Below are 16027 nucleotides of genomic sequence, written 5' to 3' on the forward strand. Positions count from 1 at the left end.
ATGAGCACTCTGGGGGGGAGGGGGGGGAGGGGGAGGGGGAGTTGTCCTGTCTATACTTTTACAATAAAAGATGCTCAACATCATTTACCATTGCTCTTGTTGTTGTTGTTAAGTGCCATCGAGTCGGATCCGACCCATAGCGACCCTATACAGGGTTTACCATTAGGGAAATGTGAATTAAAATCCACAATGAGGTCCAACCACACACTTACTAGAATGACTATAATGAAAAAGACAGACAATAAGTTCTCTTGAGGATGGGGAAAAGCTGGACCTTATCTATTGCTGTGGAAATGTAAAATGGTACAACTACGTTGGAAAACAATTAGTAGTTTCTTAAAAAGTTAAACATAAAATAACCATACAAACCAGTCATTCCACTCCTAGGACTCTACCTAAGAGAATGAGAACATGTTGTTGCTGTTGGTAAGTGCCATCGAGTCAGTTCTGACTCATAGGGACGCTGTGCACAACAGAACGAAACACTGCCTAGTTCTACCCATCTTCACAATTGTTACACTTGAGCCCATTGTTTCTGACACTATGCCAAAACAGGGGGAATATAGGTTCACATAATGACTTGTACACAAATGCTCACAGCATTGTTCCTTATAATAACCAGTGGAAACAATACAAATGTACATCACTTGGCAAACAGAAAAACAAAATGTAGCACATCCATACAATAGACTTCTGTTTCCTATTCAGCCATAAAAATGTAACAAACTACTAATATATGCAACAGCATGGATGAACTTCAGAAACATTATGCTAAGTAAAAGAAACCAGATGCAAAAGACTACACATGATATCCCATTTATATGAAAAGTCCAGAAAAGGCAAATTTACAGAGACAGAAAGCAGATGCATGGTTTTCCAGGGCACGAGGGGAGGAAAGAAGGAAGATGATGGTGATGGATTGTAAATCAACACAGGACATCTTTGTGGCGTGACGAAAATGTTCTATATTGGAATGCAGTGACGGACGATAACTCTGCACATTTGCTAAAAATCATATGCACTCAAACAGGTGAATTTCATTATTCCTTAATAAAACTGCTCAAAAGTGAAAAGCAGCTGGAGTCGATGAGAAGAGGGGTCAGGGAAAACCGGCTTTCAGTTGTAAAGCCAAGTATCTAGTGCTGACAGACCACGGCTGAGGAAAAACACAACTGACATGGATCATTCCCCTTTATTCAGTCAAAGCAAATTGCCTGGCCAGGAATCAGCTCAATTCCCCAAATTTACTCTATGGCCCACCGAAAAGATAAAATTAGCTCCTTTCATCTTTCTTATATTCCATTCCTCTCACCAAACTTATCATCTATCATCTGTCTCCTCTCTTGGTTAGCTTTCTTTTTAATTTAAATTAATATTTCTGTACTAGGTAATACATGAATGAGGTACAAAATGTTACACAGTACAAAGCAATCCCTCCTCTATTCTTGTCCAGCAGTTCCCTATATATGGCCCCAGCTGACAATTTCTTGGGTAACTTAGACTTAAGAATGAAATTCAAAAGTTACAATTCAGTTCAATGATCAGATAGTGTGTGCAAGGCACTTAAGCCAGATGGTGTGATAAAGATAAAAGATAAACAAATATATCCCTTATGCTCATAGTCTGTAGTAGTCAAGTAAGACAATATACGTATACAAAGAACTATAACTTTATGCATATTGAGCCCCCACCATGTGCCAGGTACTTTTCTAAATATTGGGGATACTGTAGTGAGAAACAAAATCTCTGCCTTCATAGACCTTTCATTCTCAAGAAGGGAAAAAAACAATACACAAGTAAATATAATGCACTCAACTTTGAGTCTCTTCAGAGATATTACTATGCCTGTCCTGATCCAATAAAGCGTCTTCACATCACAAAACTCAAACTTGCGCTCTACAAGTATTTAATCTTCCCAAAACGTACCTTTTTCATATCTTCAGCCTTTACACTCATATAATGTCAATCATTTTCACTGTCAACTGGATAAAATCTTAACTTCTTAGTTTAGTATTCAAGAGCCTCCATAATCTGCTTCCAGAATTTATTAGCTAACTTCCTAGAGTTAGAATCCTAGGCTGGAGTCCCACAACACTGGTTTTCTAGTTTCCCTCATATCTTTATGTTTATTCAAATCACAGAGACCAAAACAAAACAAAAAAACAAATCCACTGCCACTAAGTTGATTCCAATTCCTGGCAACCCTACAGAGAGCAAGAAGCAGCAATAAACAGGCTCGTTAATAGGAAGATTATGAACGCTGGAATGAAGTAGTCCTGATTTATGAGCGCTATCTCTAAAATGCTACATTTTGAGACATCTTAAGTAGCTAATGGTTCAGAAAGTATATTTCATCTGACAAGTGGGGATTCTACCTACCAAGCAGGAGTTCATGGAAAAATGAAAAGAAAGTGGCATTATTTCACTAACTTTCAGAAGCCCCCTCATATTTACTTGTTTAATGTTTGTCTCCTTCCGCTGGAACATAAGACCTATGAAAACAGAGGCTTTGTTTCTCACTACAGTATTTCCAGTATTTAGAAAAGTGCATGACACACAGTAGGGGATCAATAAATATTTATGAAGCTATAGTTCTTTGCACAGGTAAACATTTTTCTGTCTTTACCTGTGCTTTATTGACTACGCAAAGGCTTCCAATTGTGGACAAGCTATGGACAACATTGCAAAGTATGAGTATTCTGGAACACTTAATTGTGCTCATGAGGAATCTGTACCTGGACCAAGAAGCAGTTAGTTGTTTGAACAGAACACGGGAACACTGAATGGTTTAAAATTAAGAAAGGTGTGCGACAAGGTTGTATCCTTTCACCATACTTATTCATCCTGCATGCTGAGCAAATCATCTGAGAAGCTGGGTTATATGAAGAAAAACATGGCATCAGGATTGGAGGAAGACTCATTAACAACCTGAGATATGCAGATGTTACAACCTTGCTTGTTCAAAGTGAAGAGGACTTGAAATACTTACTGATTAAGATCAAAGAGCACAGCCTTCAGTAGGGATTGCATCTCAATGTAACGAAAACAAAAATCCTCACCACTGGACCAATAAACAACATTGTTATCAACGGAGAAAAGACTGAAGTTATCAAGGACTTCATTCTTCTTGGATCAACCATCAACACTCATGGAAGCAGCAGTCAAGAAATGAAATGACATATTGCATTAGGCAAATCTGGTACACAAGACCTTTTTAAAATGTTGAAGAGCAAAGATGTCAGCTTGAGGACTAAGGTGCACCTGACCCAAGCCATGGTATTTTCAATCACCTCATACTCATGCAAAAGCTGGACAGTGAATAAGGTAGAAGAATTGATGAATTTGAGTTATGATGTTGCAAGAGAATATTGAAAGTGCCATGGGCTGCCAAAAGAACCAACAGATCTGTCTTGGAAGAAGTGCAGCCAGAGTGTTCCTTGGAGGCCAGGATGGACAAACTTTATCTCTCATACTTTGGACATATTGTCAGGAGGGACTAGTCGCTGGAGAAGGATATCATATTGGTAAGGTGGAGGGTCAGAGAAAAAGAGGAACAACCTCAGCGAGATGGATTGGCAAAGTGGCAGCATCAATGGGTTCAAGTGTGGCAACCATTGTGAGGTTGGCCCAGGACTGGGCAGAGTTTCGTTCTGTTGTGCATAAGATCACTTTGAGTTGGTACAGACTCGATGGCACCTAACTACAACAACATACTTCTTTACATACATATCTTTCTCATACTGGGCTTATTACAGACTATACATTTCCACAGGGATATTTTTGTTCATCTTTTATCTTTCTCACAGCATCTGGCTTAAAGTGCCTTATTCATAGCAATGTAGCACCATTGAATTGAATTACAATTTTGAAATCTCATCCCCAAATCCATAAACATGGGGAATCACCACTCTCTTTGATAAATAAAAATACATGGTTATTACTTAGAGCTTAAGTAGAGTAATTTTCCCAGGAATGACAAAAACAAACAAACAAACAAAAAATCAAACCAACTACTGCTGATTCTGTCTCACAGGAACCCTATAGGGCAGAGTAGTAGTGCCCCATAGGATTTTCAAGGCTGATACCGTTAGGGATGCAGACTACCAGACTTTTCTCACATGGAGCAGCTAGTGGATTTGAACCACCAACCTTCCAGCTAACAACCAAGTGCATTAACCACCATGGCCCCAGGACTACCCAGTTCTTTAAGCTATTATTCAGGGATAAAATAGCTAGAAATGCTGATGAACACAGCACCTTCCCAGTAGAGGCACACAAGCCTCACAGTGCAATGGAATCACCTGGGAAATCTATTGAAAACAAAACGACGAAGACACTGATGCCTGGGCCCAACCCGCTGAGCTCTGCACTTAATTAGTTTGATGAGGACTCTGGCAACCCTAGTTCTTAAAAGTTCCCCATGTGATTCTAATATGAGGCCAGCGAGGAGGAGTGTGGTAAGGAGAAAGCATTTTGCCACAGGAAGGACAAAGATTTGGGACAGAAACACTAGGCTTTTTGCCCAGACTCTGGCTGGGTCATTAATTTTCCCGTGTGTCTCTATATTCTCAAAGGAAAAATGAGATCTAACAAGGCTGTTGGAAAGACAGAACAAGAAAAATGGCTGTGAATCAATGCATGCTCATTAAGAATTATGCAAATATTTATTTAGTAACACCACTGGAAGCTTTCATCTTTTAGGCCTGGCTCTTAATATACAATCCCACACAGAGAATGACTGTCATTGTTAAGTGCTGACGAGTCAGTTCGGACCCATAGTCAGGTCTGACTGTAAAGGGTTTCCAAGGCTGTACAGCAGCAGGCTTTGCAGCAGAAGAAAGCCTCATCTTTCTCCCTTGGAGCGGCTGGTGGGCTTGGGCTGCTGATCTCATGTTCGCAGTCCAGTGCCTATCCTGTAAAGCCACTGTGCTTCTGATACAGAATGATTAACAAGAGCTACATGAAAACTTACACGTTCATGTTAACAAATCCACAAATGGAATCGTAGAAGCAATTAGAAAGCAGATGGTGATGCCCGTTTAATGGGAAATGGTCCTAAAGAGAAGGAATAGCACAACCTTAGAGTAAAGGCCCTTCATTAACTCTCATTTTTAGTTAATTACTATGTTCACAAAGTAATCAAAATGAGTATCTAATCAATCTCAATCTCCTTGTTCAAGCAGGCTAGAAATTCTGTGCCAGAAGTAATTTAGCACCCGAGACTTTCATCATCTGATAAAATTTGTCCTTTTGCTGAAGGACTCTTGGCAAGAGCTTTGGATCCTAAATTAACTCCTACAGAAGCTAAAATAGGACTCCTGGTATGGCACTGTAGGATCAGCATTGGACTGTGAACCAAGGTCATCGTCAGTTCAAACCCTCCAGTTGCTCCTCAGAAATCCTATATAGGGACATGATGACAGAAACTTACTTGATGGCACTTAACAACAACAAAAGCTAAAATACTCGATTCCTTCAAGAAAGACATCTCCAACACTTAATTCATTGATTTTTAAATATAAACTCATAATAAAATAATGAATTAACCTATCATGATAGATAATAAACTGAAGGTCAAAGCAGCGTCTGGACCAAACTTTAATAAATAAGTCTCGTCAAAAGAAAGTAATATTTCCCAATAAGAAACACTTTTATGCTCCTCAGAATTTTATTAAGTGCCATTAAGTCAGTTCCGACTCATAGTGACCCTGTATAGGGTTTCCAAGGAGGGGCTAGGGGATTTGAACTGTTGACCTTGTGTTTACTAGTCCAGTGCTTATCCTACAGCACCACACCATAGGGACTAAAACAATCCCCTAAATATTTTAATCAATTTTCTGAAATTACTATTTCCAACAATATGGGCTATCCTTTATAGCATGGAAGCACTCTCGGAAGCAACGTATTGTCCTCTGTCACTTTCTGTTAATGAAGATCCCCACCTCCCCCATCTCCATCATCCCCCCACTAGAACACCTGCTGTAGGAACAGGTGGCACTGAGCTCAGAGAAGATAATATTTTCAGGGGTTCTTCACATTCAAAACCAGGAGGAAAAATGCAAACAGCTACCTGAAAAGAACTGACTTTGACCAGTTTGGGACAACACTAATCATACAAGATTTCCCAACTAAGGACGCTGAGACACGCACTATGAATTCTATTCCTTCTTTTCAGTGACTGAGTCTTTAAGGCGGAAAGGCCCTTATAATGAGCATCCAGGCCATACTTCTTAATTCATGAGGTCAACTGGGTAGATGATTTGTCTATTGCCCATGGAAATATCTGAGGCAGGACTTGAACTCAAATTTTCTAGCTCCATGTCCATTACCCCACATTACCTCAGTAATCTCTCATCACACATTTTTAGTGCCAGAACAGTTTCTGGGCATAGCCAGAGGGCAATCATTGTCCAATGATGGGTTGTGTGTATATGTTTGTGTGTGCTCAAACACATATGATCATTACGAAGATCATAAAGTTAATTAGCCTCCGTTTCAATCTGTCCATCCCACCCCCTGGCAAGCCCCCATGCTGACTCAGTTCCACCACCTGCCTTTCCCTTTTCCAGCCCCAGGCACAGGTGGTGTTGGTGATCAGAGAGCAGTGTTGACTTGTTGTTAATTAAGTGCCACTGAGTCAGTTCCAACTCACAGCGACCCTGTATAGGGTTTCTGAGGAGTGGCTGGTGAGCTTGGACCACCGACCTTGCAGTTCAAACTCACTTTACAGTCCAGCGACCAGGACTCTAATGCCACCGAAATTCATGTCCTCCAAACTCAATGCTGCTCAAAAAAGCTTTGATCTTCTTTCTTCCTGAATTCTCTAATAATCTCTGTACTGGTCTTTTCGTTTCCATGCTTATTTCTTTCCAAAGTATTTTCCATATAGCAGCCAGAGCTGTCTCTTTAAACTGATACAACCATGTCATTTCATTGCTTACAACCCTGCTGTGAGTAAAATCAAAACTCATATCACGTCTAAAATGTCCTGCATGTTCCAGCCTAGTTCTTCCTCTCTAACCTCATCTCAGGCTGTTCTTGGCTTAGTATGTGCCGACCATACTAGTCTCTCTCCAGCTTCTCACACATGCCAGGCTTCTCTTTCTGGCCCCAGACTTTCTGCATTTGCTATTTCCCTCTGTCTGGAACCTCCTCTCCTTTCTGCTTCCTTACGTCTCATTCTAGGATACCTTTCAAAAAGACCATTCTAGTGAAACATCTACCAAAACTCACCAAATATTACCATTTCACCCAAACCAATGGATGTCTATTATCTTTATCTTACTGGATCTTCTCTGTCATGAGACCTGTTTTAAAACTACTTCTTTGGCTTTGATTTTACTACGCACTCAAAATATTTTTTTATTTCTTTTAGAGTTCCTTCTTGGATTCTATCCTTGGCCCTAAGTTCTTTTCTGTATAAGACCCTCCTTGGACAATCTTATGGTCTCAAGTCTAATAGAATGATGATGATGACCAACTTAGCTCAGCCCCTGAGGTAGACCTGATTATCCATCTGCCTGCCGGTAGTCTTAAACTCAAGATGTTCACAACTAAACTCTTATATCTTCACCACTAAACCATCTCCTCATTGTCAGTTCACAGAGGCACCCTCAGCCCAAACAGGAAAACTGGGAATCATCTGCACTCTCCCCCCTCTGTACCCATTCTCATTTTCCCCTCCTTTTGGATTTGGTACTAGAGATGAATCAATCATAATTCATGACATTATCATTGTGTTAGGCACTTTGCAATAGCCATTTGTTCCCAGGATTCCTTTTCTTCCTTCAGGTAAGGCTGCCTACCTTTCCTTCTTTGAAATGCTTCTTCAGTTGTTTCTGCATGGCGGTCAGCTTCTTGGATTGCACCCCACTGTAGGCCAACAGCATGCCACCAAACTGCCTCTCAGTAATTCTCCCATCCACAGGGTCATTGCGTTCAAACTGGAAGGGAAACCAAAAGAATATTCCTAGAGTCAAACAGAAAATATTTTGCTGTGGAAAGTGTATTTGTCAACTGTTTTGGATAACAGAAAACAGTTGGGGTCTGGAACTATATGTTTGAACTATAGTTTTCAGTAAGATCCAAACAAATTATTCATACTAGAAACAGAAGATCCAGGTTCTCATCCCAGTTTTGCCACTCACTAACTACTTATAAAGGAGCTCTGGTAGCGTAGTGGTTACGAATCGGGCTGTGAACCACAAAGTCAGCAGTTCAAAACTACCAGCTGCTCCGCAGGAGAAAGATGAGGCTTTCTGCTCCCATAAAGATTTACAGCCTCGAAAACCTGTTCAGGGTCGCTATGGGTCGGAACTGACTTGATCGCACTTAACAATAACAACAACAACAACTACTTATAACTTCAAGAAAGTCAGACAATTACTTTGGGTCTCAATTTGCTCAGGGGTAAAACATAGCTGTGCAGCATCTCATCTACCTCATAGCTCATAATCATCCTTGTAGGAATTAAAAACAATTCACAAACGCCATACACATTAATGCCTTTATAACTAACAAATGCTCTCTGCCTGCATCATCTATGGTCCTGCTCTTCAGGGAAGAATCAAAAGTTAATTATTATAAATTTGGTCAATTATGGACATTTTAAGTCCTGGTGTGGTGCTGCGGGTTAATGCACTGGGCTGCAAGGCCAGTTTGAACCTCAAGGTCAGTGGTTCAAGCTTACCATCTGCTCCTCAGAAACCCCATCCAGGGTCGCTATGAATCAGAACCAACTCGACAGCACTTAACAACAAAAGTCCTATCAGTTCATCTATCTGTACTTGTTAATATTGCTAAACACTCACCAGACTGTAAGGACTTCAAAGAAGAGTAATGCATTTTCAAGTTTTCCCCAAAGCAGTAACCAACAGGCTAAGACTTCAATTTGTTGTTGTTATGTACCGTGGAGTCAATTCCAACACATAGTGACCCTGTGCAGGGTTTCTGAGGCTGTAAATCTTTATGGGAGCAGAAAGCCTCATCTTTCTCCCATGGAACTGCTGACAGTTTCAAACTGCTGACCATGAGATTAGCAGCCTGACTCGTAACCACTATGCTACCAGAGCTCCAATGTTGTTGTTATGTACCGTGGAGTTGGTTCCGACTCATAGAGACCCTGTACAGGGTTTCCAAGGCTGTAAATCTTTATGAGAGCAGAAAGTCTCCTCTTTCTCCCGCAGAACAGCTGGTAGTTTTGAACTGCTGGCCCTGACGTTAGCAGCCCGATTCGTAACCACTACGCTACCTGAGCTCCTTAGAGCTCCAATAGAGCTTGGGAAAAACCCCACAAGCAGTGTAGAAGAATGCCTTACTTACCACAAAGCTTTGAGACAGCAGTAAATACATTTAAATATGCAGATGGGAAGGTTAAGTATAAAGGACCTCTCAGTAATCTAAGTGATTAGCAGGAAATTTAGATTTTCATTTGGTAATGAAGAGAGACAAAGTTCTCTCTGTCCCCAATGCAATGTTAATGACACTTATGAATGCATAAGCAATAAAAGGGCTAAAGATGTACTCAGATACTAATTGGGAAGCAAAACAATTTGATGTTGGTAAGATTGCTGGGATTTTATTGGAATATAATGGGTGCCAGGAAACTTTCAGATGCCTCTGTGGCAGGGAAGAATCCTGTTCGCATAAAGGGGTATACATTGATATGTTGTTGTTGTTAAGTGAAGCTCTGACTCACAGTGACCCGATGCCCAGCAGAATGAAACACTGTCTGGTCCTGTGCCATCCTCACAATAGGTGGCATGTTGGAGCCCATCGTTGGAGTCACAGTTTTGATCCTTCCTCTTTTTCACTGAGCCTCTACTTTACCTAACATGAGGTCCTTTTCCAGGAACTGAAAGTAAGGTAGCTAAGTTAGGCCATGTCAATGAGCATTTCTTGAATGTCTCCAAGTTGCCTAGCACTGTGTTAGTCATTGTGGGACACACACGAGAAGGAGACATTCAGTTTCTGTCCTCTGGACCGTACCATCTAGTCAGTATGCAGATAAAACTTACATGTGAGACACAAAATAAGAAAGTGTATAGTCAAGAGTTCAATTCCCATTTAATTCTCGCTTCCTCAGTTAGCTGACTATGTTGACATACACCTTCATCTATTTCCTTACTGGGGAGACTGCATACATGAGAAGACACAAGAACTATTTTTTAATAGTAGCAACCACATGCTGAGTATGTATGATGGGCTGGGTACTTTACTCATATATTTTTAAATTTATCTTTGATTCCATAGAGTAGGACTCCTGGTGTGGTGCTGTAGGGTCTGCAATGGACTGCAAACCACAAAGTCAGCACTTCCTTGGAAACCCTATACAGAGTAGCGATGAGTCAGAACTGACTCGACAGCACACAACAATAAAATAGAGCAGAAGGAGCCCTGGTGGTTCAGTGGGAGAAGCACTGAGCTGCTAAGCACAAGGTTACCAGATCAAGCCCACCAGCTGCCCCATGGGAGAAAGATAAGGCTATTTGCTCCAGTAAAGATTTATGGTTTCAGAAACTCTATGGCACAGTCTATTCCGTATTATATGGTTGCTATGATTTGGAACTGACTTAATGGCAGTGTGGGTAGTGGGTCTATGGAGCAGCTGTTAAATAGCTTCATTTTATAGATGAGAAAACTGAGGCAACATGCAAAGTAGTAGAGCTGGGATTCAAAGTCAGTTCTATGGGTCCAATGATTATTGCTTTCTTCATCTAAGCAGTAGTGCATTTGGATACTACAGGTCAGTACTATGTGTTTAGTTAGTTCAGTCATTTTTAAGTGAGAACCAAAACGATTTCCAAAGAAATCAACATCATCAGTATTAGGTAAAGGTCTCTTTTTCAAGCCAACCACTCAATATTTCAGGTTTGTCATACCATCACTTCCCCAAGGTGCTGATTAATTTTGACAAAACCAGTTTCCAAGATTCAATTTGTTTGATTTATGGTTCAATTTACCATTTGGAAACAAAATGGAGGACTGATGAAATTTTGCAAATGGGCATGAGATTTTCAGCACAAAGTGGCACTTGGGCCTAAACTAGAGACACATAGTTGTGTAGGTCTTCTTTAAGGCAAGTGAGACACAAGTGTGGTCCCTGCTCTCTGGGTCAGGGTTCTACAATTGAGAGCACTTCATGAGACTCTTTTCTGGGAGCATACACAGCTGTGGGGAAATCCCATCTGTTTGAATGATAGGAGCTTTAAGCTGCATCCCTTAAGATGGATTCATGGCTGAGGTATTTCTTGCTCATTAATTTTGACAGCAGCTGCAATGTGCTTAAGTCTGATGAGAGGTCCTGATTTCTCTGTTCCCCTTGAGGACCTAAAGCCTCACTTCTGTTACACTTCACATTCAGTAAAGACCATTTCTTCAGTGGAGCTCCCCAGGCAACAATCCCAATGCTCAAATTTGCATTTCTATTCGTTATTTCAAAACTCAGACTGGTTTCTGGTAATGGGTTCTTTCATCTATTATTATGTTAAAAAAAATGGTTGAACTGCACAGGGATAAAAAACGAAAGAATCCAGATGTCCATGCCGTATGTTGTTGTTAAGTGCTGTCAAGGTGGTTCTGACTCATAGTGACCCTGTACAGGGTTTCCAAGGAGCAGCTGGTGAGTTTGAACCACCAATCGTGAGGTCCAGCCCCTTATCCCACAGCGCCACACCAGGACTCTTCCATGACTGCTCCAGGCCTTTTCAGAGATTTAAAAGCTGCATAAGCCACAAGTAAAGGTGACTGTGATGACAAGTTATGAGTTCAATCTTTTCAAAATGAGGGCAAATTTGCATAATATTTAAGGGCAAGTAGCAGGAGTTGTGGGGTCCTGGTTTGGGTAATGCACTGGACTGCAAGATTGTTCTAAACCACAAAGTTGGCATTTCAGGCTCACCAGCCACTCCTCGGAAACCCTATAGAGTCCCTATGAGTTGGAACCAACTCGCTGGCACTTACCAACAACAAAGAGGAGTACTGGTGTGGTACTGTAGGATCAGCACTGGACTGTGAACCACAAAGTAAGTCAGCAATTCAAATCCATCAGTTGCTCCTTGAAAGTCCTATATAGGGTCGCTATGAGTCGGAACCAACTCGAAGGCACTTAACAACAAGGAGGAGGAGTCCTGATGTAGTGCTGTAGTCCCGGTGTGGAGTTGTAGGATAAGCACTCCACCATAAGGTTGGTTTGAAGCACAAGGTCAGCAGTTCAGGTTCACCAGCCGCCCCTTGGAAACCCATCCAGTGTCGCTATGAGTCAGAACCGACTCCACGGTATTTAACAACAACAGGAGTCAGAATCAACTTGGCAGCACTTAACAACAGGAATTGTCTGTAAGTCTCTAAGTTGTATGCAAAACCAGGGTCTGTCAGTACTTTTTCTGTAATTTGGTTTGGGGCAGCAACTCTCCTTTTAGGTTTTTAGGCTCTTCTGAGGCAAGCTTGTCTTTTTTTCAGAGGTCTTAAAAGATTTCTGGAGGTGGCAAGGGGAAGTTGTTTCTCTTAAAGGCAGTAGCTAGACACCATCCATGTAGCCCTGGAAGGTGAAGTGTGTATCTTCAGTCCAGACAATCCTGTGGGTAGATTATTCCCTGAGTGTCGTACCCCAGTCACACAAGAAATGAGTGAGAAATGGGGCTCATGGGAAGGGGTCTCTGGGGAAAGACAAAGGTTATTACAAAATTATCACAATGTAAAAAGCTTCTAATTGTATAATTGGAAGCAATTCAAATCATTAACTTGTATTTAACTTAACCAAAACATTGATCGAGGAGTCCTGGTGTGGCGCTATGGGCTAATGCATCAGACTGCAAAGTTGTTTGAACTGCAAGGTCAGTGGTTCAAGCTCACCAGCTGCTCCTTGGGAACCCTATATCAGGTCACTATGGGTCAGAATCGACTGGACAGACACTTAACAACAACAACAACAACAACAAAACATTGATCAAGTATCCACTTGATAAGGAATTTCATTGTAGTCAACCCCAGGCCACAGAATGCATACAATCCAACACACCACTTACTGTTTGCATTGCTTTTCTGTGTTTAAGAGCAGAGCTGAAAAGCCTAGTATCTCTCCTGCAACACACTGCCACTTTCTCAGTGGGCTACCAGCTGTTACCTTACTGCAGACCCCCAGGGAGCTGCAGGGCAGGCAAAGAGGGAACAGAGAGAGAAACCAAAAACACTGCCAGCAAGATTATTCCTGGCTTTCTGTCTATGCTGTGTCTCCCTGCCCCTTGATGAGAGAAGAAATATCCTTTTGGAAGGACAGATGGCTACACGTATCTAGGTGAAATGATGTAAAGAAAATGAGAAGCCAAGAAGAGAAGAAAACATGCATAAACAAATGCCAAAAACAAGACAAGAAAAATAGCAAAATGGTTACGAGAAATTGGGATCTACTAATGAGTCTTTATTTGGTAAAGACTTCTGAGGTTAAAGAATTCCAACAAATGCAAAGTTCAACCTTATTTTCCTTCATTCAATGATCTTTCAGAGACTATCCCCCGGAGTAAATGCGCCCCTAATACAAGTATCTCAAAAGGGTAGTTCTCGTGCTGTGGGGGTGTTAGTTATGTTCTGTGGAGTCGCTTTGACTCATGGTGACCCCGTACAGGGTATCTGAGGCTGTGGTTCTTTACGGAAGCAGACAGCCTTATGTTTCTTCCACAGAGTGACAGGTAGATTCGAACTGCTGACTTTGTGGTTAGCAGCCCAACTTATAACCACTACGCTATCAGAGTTCCTTTTTCTTGGTAGGTTTTCTCTAGCTCCTGAACTGTACCTCACACATAATAAATATATAATTATGTAATCCCAAATCACTGATATAATAATCCCAAGTCACTGAGCTGAATACATCTGTTTTTCATTCTGACAGCAATTGGCTCTTGAGATCTAAGTCTTTTATCAGGAACCTCAGAACACTTGTCTGAGGAACCCATCAAAAGATAAAGTGATCACAAAGTTCTCTACTGCAAACTCAGTAAGCAGGGCGTCAACACTGAATGTGAAATCTGTGTGTCTGCAACTGGCAGGGGACACCAGAGCACTGTGGGTTAATGCACCAGACTGCAATGCGGTTTGAACTTCAAGGTCAGTGGTTCAAGCTCACCAGCTGCTCCACGGAAACCCTATACAGGGTTGCTATGGGTTGGAACTGACTTGATAGCACTTAACAACAACAACAACAACCAGAGAGTAATGGGTCATATTTCCAAGGAGGCTGAATTTTCTTGATCTTTAAATACAAGATGCATCTTTACTGTTAACTCAAGAAGGTTATTTGGTTGTCTCTCTGCCCACTGGTTCATGCTCAGGAAGAGGATCTACAATTTGGAATAGAGGCAGCATGGTTTAGAGCCCTCAACAAGAGGTCAAAATAATCCATTAGACTCTGGGGCCTGGTGATTTTAAAGGACCAACCTATATTGGTAAGAGTTTTCTACTTCAAATTCAAAGGCTCCTTCCATTTAAAAACTGTTTTTAAGAAAGTCAGGCTGGTAATCAAATCAAGTGACTAAATGACATGCAAATCAGTTTGGCTATGAAAAGTTAGGATTCCTGGTGTGGCACTGAAGGATAAGCACTGGACTGCTTGCTAACTACAAGGTTGGTTCAAACTCACCAGTCGCTTCTTACAAACCCTAAAAAGGGTCGCTATGAGTCAGAATCAACTTGTAGCACTCAACAACAACCACAGGAAAAGTTAACTTCCAATTTGAAAGCCTAAAACAGAAAACAAGATCAATACAGAAATTGATACATTATACAGGATAATAAAAAATGACAGACTATTTGCCTGAGGATGTTGAAGAAAAATACTTTCGATTTGTAACAAAGGGTTTCAAGGTTTGATAAGCTTTGGTTTCATTTTAAGAAAGGCAAACACACTGAAGTAATTAAGATTATGAGCTTTAGAATCTGCAAAGCCTGAGTCCAAATTCTGATCAAACACATACTTGCTAGCTGTCACTTAATTAAAAAAAAATTTTTTTTTTTTTAAATTATGAATTCAGTGAAGCTTTACAGACCAGATCATCATCAGTTTTACATTCAATAAATACTGCTCTTTGTTTCATCTCAATGATTGGAATCCCCTCAATGTAATATCACATGTATCCTATTTCCTCCTTGTCCATTCCTGCTTTTTTCTGAATTTTGTCCTTAGATACATGATGCTAGCTGTCACTTTAAATGTCGTCCAGTTGACTCAATTCTGACTGATAGTGACTCTATGGGGCAGAGTAGAACTGCCCCACCACAGGGTTCCCAGGGCTGTGATATTTATGGGAGCAGACTACCACTTGGTTAGCAGCTGAGCACTTAACCACTGTACCACCAGGGCGCCTCACTGTGCCTCTAAACAAACAGTCTAACCCTCTTAGGCTTCAAAGTCTCCTCACCTAAAATTAGAGATGAGATCTGAAACCTCAAAGTTTTATGTAAATAAAGATGAAATGTTATAATATGTGCAAAGGAATTAGCACAGAATTTGGTACACAGTTAGTTAGCATTCAATAAATGGTAGCAATGAATATTTTGGTCAACATGAGATCACGTACCAGAAAGTGAAAAGCCTCAATTGGTTACTGTTTTTAGTGGGTATTATCTATTTCTCATCTTTTTCATAATTCTTTAGCCCAGTCTTTATTTACAGAATACTTTCACATTTGAAAAGCAAAAAGAACCTAATGAAATAATTTCATATTTTATTCAATAACTAGGATGAATTAAAAGGAGCTCTGGTAGCTCAGTGGTTACAAATAGGGCTGCGAACTGCAAGGTCAGCAATTCGAAACTACCAGATGTTCCACAGGAGAAAGATGAGGCCTTCTGCTCCCATAAAGATTTGCAGCCTCGGAAACCTTGTACAGGGTCACTGTGAATCCGAACCGACTCCATAGCACATAACCATCACCAGAATGAATTAAACTAATTGGAGTTGACTGAAGCAGACACCTAATGAATCCTGTATACTGACCATATAATAACAGTTTTAAAGCTTGGCACAAAGTAGGTA

At 40.9% G+C, this 16027-nt stretch overlaps 1 protein-coding gene across 3 annotated transcripts in view; it reads right to left on the reverse strand.

Annotated features, from left to right (window-relative positions):
- MICU1 (mitochondrial calcium uptake 1) overlaps positions 1 to 16027 on the reverse strand; it is a 184461-nt gene that overhangs the window by 56581 nt on the left and 111853 nt on the right. For all 3 annotated transcript variants that reach the window (XM_006835876.1, XM_006835875.1, XM_006835877.1), the window contains one exon: positions 7806 to 7943. In XM_006835876.1, the coding sequence (XP_006835939.1) occupies positions 7806 to 7943 (138 nt within the window). The remainder of the gene's footprint in view (positions 1 to 7805; positions 7944 to 16027) is intronic.

The sequence above is a fragment of the Chrysochloris asiatica genome, unplaced genomic scaffold (genome assembly GCF_000296735.1).
Source record: "Chrysochloris asiatica unplaced genomic scaffold, ChrAsi1.0 scaffold00020, whole genome shotgun sequence".
In the NCBI taxonomy this organism is placed as follows: domain Eukaryota; kingdom Metazoa; phylum Chordata; class Mammalia; order Afrosoricida; family Chrysochloridae; genus Chrysochloris; species Chrysochloris asiatica.